This window comes from Olea europaea, unplaced genomic scaffold (genome assembly GCF_002742605.1).
Source record: "Olea europaea var. sylvestris unplaced genomic scaffold, O_europaea_v1 scaffold1395, whole genome shotgun sequence".
NCBI classification, from domain to species: domain Eukaryota; kingdom Viridiplantae; phylum Streptophyta; class Magnoliopsida; order Lamiales; family Oleaceae; genus Olea; species Olea europaea.
Window position 1 is genome coordinate 67993 of NW_019231471.1, and position 8544 is coordinate 76536.

An 8544-nucleotide genomic window follows, 5' to 3' on the forward strand; every position below is an offset into this window, starting at 1 on the left:
AGAACTCAAAAGCATCATCTGCATACAAAGGACTCAATATAAGAATAATAAAGCCTTCAACTCTTGTCCCAAGTGTAGACTTGAATAGGGCGGATCCAAGCATGGGCTCCACCGTGCTATAGCCAGTGTCTGCCCTTGAAAATGTCCACTGTATTGTTAGTTTTTTTTTTTTAAAGATAAATTCATGTATATTTGTATTGTAGTCGTGTCCAAACTTAAGGTTAGATTCGCCACTGGACTTGAAATCTTTTAAACACACGCACAGGAGTGGTGTGTGCGCATCATTTATTGTCCAATTTTCTATTCTCATGTAGCTTATATCTTCACAACTAGATTACTATCCATTGGGGTCAACTTGTATCTCATGAAGATGTTAACTTTTTCCTTTTTCCCTTTTTTTTTTAAGTAAAAATTAAGAGAGAAATGTAAGTTATCCAAACTTGTTTTTGACGGAAAGTTGATAAATAACTATACTTATTTTACACTAATAACTTAAAAATGTGCCTTTTTTTTTTTTTTTTTTGGAAATAGACAAACACTGTGTCGCAAAAAAAGGTGTATGAAGTGCTTGTTTAGTAGTGTTTTTAAGTTCTTATAAGTTCTGGATTCTGCATAATATATGGATAATAAACGAGTAGTAAATTATGATCTTACAACATGTGCAGATAAAAAGTATGTTTGATTAATTTATATTATATTGTAAGCTAAACATGCTCTAAATCAATGTTTGACATTAGTAATGAGCCATACAAAATGTGTGAATAAAAAGTAAATTAGAGTCGTGAATTATAATGTTAATATAGCTTTGTCATCCACCTATTATTATCAATCTTATTTTATTCACTTGATAAACTAGGGGTACCATTGCACCATGTATTAAAGTTTGAAATTCCATTCTAAAATACGAATCGATTAAAAGAGGTAGAGCAAATTTTTATTGGTTAAATAATGTTTCTTCCATATTCGACTTGACTCACTTGAGATTTGTACCATAGCACCACCCTGGTGTTATGATTGAATATTTTCACCTAATTTAGCCCAACTTCTATAAAATATAATATATAATCTATCTATAGCCCATGCTTGGCACAGCTAAAAAATTTAAGTCAAATTTAAATCAAATCCACAATTAATTTTGGTCATATACTTCATAGTATCCACAACTTTTCTAACAAACATTTTATCAAATTTTATCAAAGTCTATTAAAAATCTAATTTTAATTTCTACCAAAACAGTGGCATAATACGTGAACTGCTATAAGGTAAACGTTGTAGCATAAAGAAAACCTGTGTGGGTAATCTTTTTTCCAAATTGTCTAACGATGCTCCACCACGTGTCTTCCTGTTTTCTAACCTTGTCATTAAGTCTTTTTGTGTAGCATGATCGAAAAAAAATAATGCATGTTGACAGTCTGCATAAGAAATATGCATGGCTGCCACTTTTCATCTCCATAAATACCAGTCCAATTCCAGGAATTGTGCAGGGGATACAAAGAAGAACATGTAACTAGCTATGCACATTCGTCTTTCTTATGAACACAAAGCTTTCACTTTCTCTATATGCTTTTTCTCTTTTTCTTCTGTCTTTATATATCATAGAGGTGCTCATGATAATACCACAGCATAAACATGCAGAAAATACTTTCTTCTCTTCTTTATATTGATTATACGCTGCTCCAACTGTTCTACTATTTCCTTTTCATCAAAACTTTTTCAGGAAGCAAAAACAGGAAAGGGCTTTCACAGATTTTCAGATTTTCTTCTGCATTTTGCCACATCTTCTGATATATATGGGTATAGACGTATAGTTATCCTCCATAACTTATTACTTTTTCTCGTGTATCTGCATATATCGTTGAGAAAAAATTACAAATTTTTTTTTTCTTTTTCTATCATCTTTTTGAAGTGTGTATTGCACTTTCTGCACACAGATTAAAAAACATGATGATTTCACTGCCTGCCTGCAAACAAGCACAGCCCCTTCTAAATTTTCCAAAGGGACTTCACATGGATCAATTTATTCCGCGGCGCCAAAAGGACAAGGTTGTTATAGTAGTTGGTGCAACGGGGACGGGTAAATCAAGACTTTCCATTGATTTAGCCACCCGTTTTAATGCAGAGATTGTGAATTCGGATAAAATGCAAGTGTACAAAGGTCTTGACATAGTAACAAACAAAGTGAAAGAAGAAGAGTGTCGTGGAATTCCCCACCATTTGTTAGGAATAATTGATCCTGATGTGGACTTCACTTCTGATGATTTTGTGCACCATGCATCTCTAGCAGTTGATTCCATTATGAGAAAAGGCCGGCTGCCGATAATTGCCGGTGGCTCGAATTCATACATCAAGGCATTGGTGAATGATGATATAGAGTTTCAATCAAAATATGAATGTTGCTTCCTTTGGGTGAATGCATCTATGGCAATCCTGCATTCATTTGTTTCGAAACGCGTTGATCAAATGGTTGACACAGGTTTGGTTGATGAAGCTAGGGAATTTTTCGACCTCGAGGCAAATTATACACGGGGAATCAAACGTGCCATTGGTGTGCCAGAAATGGATGAATATTTCAGGAATGAGTCAGTTGATGATGATGAAACGAGGGCTAGGCTTCTTAAGGCGGCAATCTATAAAATCAAAGAAAACACTTGCAAATTGGCGTCTCGTCAACACCAAAATATTCTTAGGCTCCAGAACCAACTGAAATGGAATATGCACCACCTCGACGCGACGGAGGCATTCCTCAAACGTGGGGTGGGGGCTGATGAAGCTTGGGAAAGGATTGTGGCCGGGCCAAGCACCCGAATTGTTGGCTGCTTCCTCCACAAACAAGACATCAATCTCATATCAGCCATAACAACACCACCACCCATGACCACAGCAGCCGTCATCGGTACCACAAACATCACCTCAGTCGCAGCCGCCATCCGCTAATAGGATCCCACCTATCAATGATCAGCGTCAGCCTTGGAGATAAATCTTCGTAAAGGCCACGTAGCAGACACCCATAATCTACGGTTACCTTTTCTACTTTACAAAGGTTGCTGTCAAGTCATGAAGTACCTAGATTTGGGGGCCGTACAGCTTGAAGCATTTCAGAAATCTGTGTTGGGCTTCTTCTAATTTCTTTTTCTATTTAATTAAACTACAACGTGTTGCAGGTTTTATTAAAAATGAATAAACATAGTACATATTTTGGATGGAATTGGTGCAAAATAGAGAAAAAAGTAAAAGCTCAGAAATCACACTTCATGTGATATAACTATACTTCTTGTGATCATAGACCGAACTTGCACGAGCTTAATTTTCGGACATGGGTTAGCATTGCAAATTGTAGGTTCTGTGGGGACACAATATTTTGTGATGTGATGAGAAACGCTTACATGTACATAATGATTTGTAAAATGTCAACTACCAATATTTCATTGGATTTTGAATAAAAAATAAAGTTAAATCACCAATTAAATTCTGTCATTCCAACACGTGTAAATCCGTACACATTGCAAATTGTAGGTTCTGTGGGGACACAATATTTTGTGATGTGATGAGAAACGCTTACATGTACATAATGATTTGTAAAATGTCAACTACCAATATTTCATTGGATTTTGAATAAAAAATAAAGTTAAATCACCAATTAAATTCTGTCATTCCAACACGTGTAAATCCGTACATAAAAAAAAAAATGTGTAAGTAGCATTTTTGGTGATAATAATTGTCTACTAAAATATGTAGACACCCTCAAAAGGGAGTGGCGTTTTTGTTCTTCTCTTTTTGAGTATTTATTTTGTAATAGTATTTTTTTTTAATATGAGCTGTATTTATTCTCGGATTTGACAACTCTATGGTGCATCTAAGAGTCGATTATATATATGTATATATACTGGCATTGGAATATATGTACAGTGTTTTCTAAATTTATTGAGTGGTTGGAGCTTTAATCTTGAAGAAATATTTCGAAGTTTTTGAGGTTTTGAGACAAATTCCTCCTCGAATCCCATATCTCATCGCAAACCACACGAGGGTTTTGAATATTTCTTTCTTTTAACCACTTTAGGGTTTTGAATGAGGTAAATTAATGGATCTTGTGAACTATTCTATTCTTCTTTTGGTATTAGATAAAAAAAGAAATTTTCTTCAATTCCCTAAATTCTTTTGTTATCACCACCGAAAGTTTATTGATTAAATAAAATAATGGAATTGGATTCTCTTATATTTCACCAAAATGAATATGCACGAGCTCTGATGAATTAAGTGCAAATTAGATTATTAAGCAACATGAGATTGCTGCATTTGTTTAAAGCTAAAAGGTAATAATTGTATTAAGGTGGATTAGTCAAGCAATTGAAGACTCAAACGACAATAAGATAAACAAAGGAAGCATCAAACGATCTCAATTATGGCCGAAATGGGAAAAAAATTACAAGGTCCCAAGAAGAAAATGAAATAGTTGAGAACTTTGAGTAATTGGCTGAGCCGCCATGACTCCATTGCGACGACAACTTTCAATATGTAAAACATTCAATTATTTCTTGATTTTGCATGTTATTTTTAATCTTCTCTAGTTCTCTTCCTACCTGTTTTTCGCAAACTCATGTTATAACTTACTTATAAGTTCTCTCAATCATACAAATTTCATTGACTACATAAGAATATCACTCATCAGAGCACTCGTACTACTTGTACGGACAATAAGTGACAACCACATAGAAGATGAATATTCCTTTCCAGACGTTTGATGCATGCGCAGAACTAATTAAATTGGTACAAAAATTCGAATATTTTTTATTCTTTGCCTAGGGTTCTACGAGGAAAAATTACAAGGGCATAGAAGAAAAGGCTCAAATAATTCTATTGGTAGGACCCGGACCCGGACCCGGACCCGGACCCGGACCCGGACCCGGACCCGGACCCGGACCCGGACCCGGACCCGGACCCGGACCCGGACCCGGACCCGGACCCGGACCCGGACCCGGACCCGGACCCGGACCCGGACCCGGACCCGGACCCGGACCCGGACCCGGACCCGGACCCGGACCCGGACCCGGACCCGGACCCGGACCCGGACCCGGAACCAACCATGAAAATATGATGTCTTAATCTAGATTCCAACTATAATATTATAATTTTTTTTTCCAATGACCGTCTTTACATATATACCCACTCACTAAAAGTATTTTGGACCAACCTAGCTAGCTACACAAGATAGAAAAGACATCTTTGGTTCTTTACTGTGGAATTGCTTTTCACTTAACAAGTTCACAAATTAGTGGTCAAATCAACTTTTTATAATAGTGGATTAACTTGGCATTACCAATTCGGAAAGAAGAAGTGTTCATGACCTTTTATGGGAATCTTTGATTCTCAACTCAACATGTACAACTAATTAAGATCTGGCAACCTCTTAATTATCATGATATTAAAGTTGATAAGAGAATAAGTTCAAATTCAAATATTTTTATTTATAAAAATTGCGTATGTGTTAGATATTTTGATTAATTATATATGTATGTAATGGTCTGTTCGGTAGTGATTATGATAATTGATTTTTTGACCGTTAAAGAAAAAAGTGAGTCCCACTTGTGAGTAAAGAAGTCAAAAATAACGGTTGGAATACTAAAATAACGATAAAAAATTTGATTTTTTGGGATGAAAAACTGCTAACAAATGGGTGCTAAACAAAATTTTACCATATTAAAATGCAAGAATTTGATAGTAGTACTGTGGTAGATGCAGTCCTATGACAACAGTTGTTCCTTTGAGTGGCCACAAACATATAGTCAAACGAGATATTGAGGTTAAAAGGGGAGGATTTTCTTCTACACTCAAGAGGTGAAAATAGAGAAGACCCTACAAGTTTTAAATTTCTCACAAAATAAGAATCATGTCATAGGTGCAGAAAAACTTACACGGAAATCATACAGATGGACACCGGCAGATTATCACTGAAAGATGAAAAAAATAGAAAAAGAAAAGAAAAGGTTAAGTGTACAAATACGGTTGACAACCATGTGTTGTCAAAATTCAAACTCATGATATAGAAAACAATTTTTTAAAATGAATGAGTATGATAAGATTAAGTAGGATGATATTAATCATAATTGTACATAATAGCATGAATCTAATCACATATCACTAATGATGAGGCCATGCGATGCACGGTACTGGATTTCGATATTTGTGACGTCAACATAGATGAATACATTGACCGTCCTTATTCAACCAGACAAAAAATGGTCTTGACCATAATTGGAAAGTACATTCCTGGCATGTTCGACCAATATGTAATTTTCTCCGTCCTTTTCCATATTAAAAGCCAAGCAAAACCTTGGTTCTTGGACTGTTGTCGGTCAAACGTAACAAGATTATTTCTTTGCAAGGAAAACAATAGAGATAAGAGATATTGACATGGACAATAATAGTAAGAAAAATTATCTTCAAGTGCCTCATAAGGAACCTCCCAATCATAATTGTCGTAGCTATCATAATGATCAACTTTGGGAGGTCTCTTTATATTTCAGAAGCCCATAACATTGGTCTTGATGATAACCACAATCAGGGGCGGACCCAGACGACTTGGGTTAGGGGGCCAAAAATAAAATTTATAAGGTATCTTCTAATAAAAAAAGCTAAGGAAAAAAAAATAGCTAAGCAAAATTTTTTTTTTCTCTCAAAATCTTGAGGGCCAATTGCCCCTCTAACCCCCCCCCCTCCAGGTCCGCCCCTGACCACAATTAGTGCGGCTTCTACATTTATAGTGTCTACGACTACGACCTCAACTCATTCCGAAAAGTAAGATTATGTGTGATTATGGATAGCAATAGCACAAGTTTTCATCCTTTGTGTGTGTTGGGCTTGGGGACGGGGACGAGGACGAGGACGGGGATGGGGTTGGGGTTGGGGAAGACGAAGGGGAGGGGTGAGGTCCATGCAAGCAGAATCCTCCATCTGGTTCGTGTATATTTTTCATGTGCCAATTGTATATGAGTTGGTACTCAGACACGTCTTGGGTCAAAATTCAATGAAAAATATGGGTTAGTTACTTCTTTGCAGCCCAAATGGTCCACTAAGTCTACTACCCCAAATTAATTCAGCAATGATGCTCCTTTCCAATTCCTTGACCTATATATATCTTGTGGATATTACACAAAACCATCCATATATCTTTAAGCAAAAGAAATTACTTATTTTAAGTAACTTAAATTACTATCAAAATAGTTGTTCTTAACTTCGATTGAGAAGGATTTATTTTAAACCAAACCTATTTAATTACTTATGAGTTAATGTTATTTTTTAAAAAGTATTTTTAAGTTACTATCAAAATAAGAGACTTACTTATTTTTATTTTTGATTGATACAAAGAGTTATCTATTTACCTTGCTTTCACTAATTTGCCATGTGAGTTCCATATATGTTTACTAAGGAAGATTCATTAGAAAACTACCTATCCTGATGCATTGTTCTGAGTCGTCTTCTTCCATTCATATGGTAGATTTTTGGACATAAATGGAGTTAAATAAGATTTGTACGTATAAATTGGAATGGAGTAATGCTATTAGCAGTCGCTCACTAACGTAAGGCGATTAAGGTAGTGAGCGACTGCAAATAACATTAATCCGAAATGCAAATACACTTTTATGCATGGCGCAATGAATGTCACGTCTCTTTAAATGCAATAGGTACATGCTGAATTACAGATGCGACAGTATTATAATGTTAAAAAGAGGCAAATACACTTTTATGCATGGTGCACTAGGTTGTAGAATACATACACGAACAAAGCCGAAACAAAAAATGTAACATTTTGAAATAAAGATTGATTTATTCCATATTCAAAGGTTACTTTATAGCTTCCATAGTTGTTGCTAGATGGCCTACATAATTCTGTACAATTCGCTCGTCTTTACCTGAAGCTAGAAATTCGAAAGTAGCAAGAACAAAAATATTTGATATAAAGTCTTCCATTCGGGAAAGATGATCTTCTAGTTACCATTCCAACTCTTGTACAGAAACAACAGATGCTCTCAACAACTCTATCGTGGTGTAGTGAAATAAATTGCGTCCATCGCTGTTTGCGAGGATGAAATGTGTGTAAAGGAAAAGATGAAAATCAGGTAATATGCACAACTAGACTATAGATAATAGAATAATCTAAACAAACCAGATATTCTACATATATATCGACTATCGTTGTAATTCTGAGAGTACTATTTGTCCCAGCACAGAAGCATTCTAATACAAACTCTCACAACGTAGAATTTCCCCTTCTGTTGTGTCACCATTCGTCTCCACTTCTCAAATCGTTTCCCCATTCTTCTGGTACTAGTCCTTCTATATTCTTCTAAGACTTGCATCATGCTCCAATTTATTGACAAGAGGATTTACTAGCCAAAATTGGATCGGCAAGCAGATTTTGGATATCTCGTGCAGTAGGGACAGTTTGTACCCTCAGGAGATATCTCTGTCACGTGGGTATATCTGTTGGGAATTTACTTAAACATGCACAGCGGAATTTAACAAGTTTCAATTTCCATTCAGGATTCA

The 8544-nt window shown here is 35.7% G+C and overlaps 2 protein-coding genes across 3 annotated transcripts; one reads left to right on the forward strand and one right to left on the reverse strand.

Moving 5' to 3' along the window:
- Nucleotides 1-1480: 1480 nt before the first annotated feature.
- Nucleotides 1481-3453, forward strand: LOC111375647 (adenylate isopentenyltransferase 5, chloroplastic-like). 2 transcript variants are annotated; one of them, XM_022998505.1, is made up of 2 exons: nucleotides 1481-1802; nucleotides 1932-3453. In XM_022998505.1, the coding sequence occupies exon 2, from the start codon at nucleotides 1942-1944 to the stop codon at nucleotides 2932-2934; it is 993 nt and encodes a 330-aa protein (XP_022854273.1). In that variant the 5' UTR covers nucleotides 1481-1802; nucleotides 1932-1941; the 3' UTR covers nucleotides 2935-3453. The 2 variants fall into 2 exon arrangements, with proteins under 2 accessions (XP_022854273.1, XP_022854272.1); XM_022998504.1 differs by having other exon boundaries at nucleotides 1481-1794.
- Nucleotides 3454-4851: 1398 nt separating this feature from the next.
- On the reverse strand, nucleotides 4852-6308 carry LOC111375638 (putative per-hexamer repeat protein 5). The gene is made up of 3 exons (XM_022998496.1): nucleotides 6261-6308; nucleotides 5723-5850; nucleotides 4852-5101 (listed from the first exon to the last, which is right to left on the reverse strand). Exons 1-3 carry the CDS (start codon nucleotides 6306-6308, stop codon nucleotides 4852-4854), a joined length of 426 nt encoding a protein of 141 aa, XP_022854264.1.
- Between the last annotated feature and the right edge of the window lie 2236 nt (nucleotides 6309-8544).

Coding starts and splice junctions, on each gene's coding strand:
- LOC111375647 (XM_022998505.1), top strand. CDS start 1,942: ATGATGATTTCACTGCCTGCCTGCAAACAAGCACAGCCCCTTCTAAAT.
- LOC111375638 (XM_022998496.1), bottom strand. CDS start 6,308: ATGGAAAAGGACGGAGAAAATTACATATTGGTCGAACATGCCAGGAAT. Junction 5,851..6,260: donor TGGTCGAACATGCCAGGAAT/GTACTTTCCAAT, acceptor TAAAACTTGTAG/GGTCTTCTCTATTTTCACCT. Junction 5,102..5,722: donor ATAGGACTGCATCTACCACA/GTACTACTATCA, acceptor GTTGGAATCTAG/ATTAAGACATCATATTTTCA.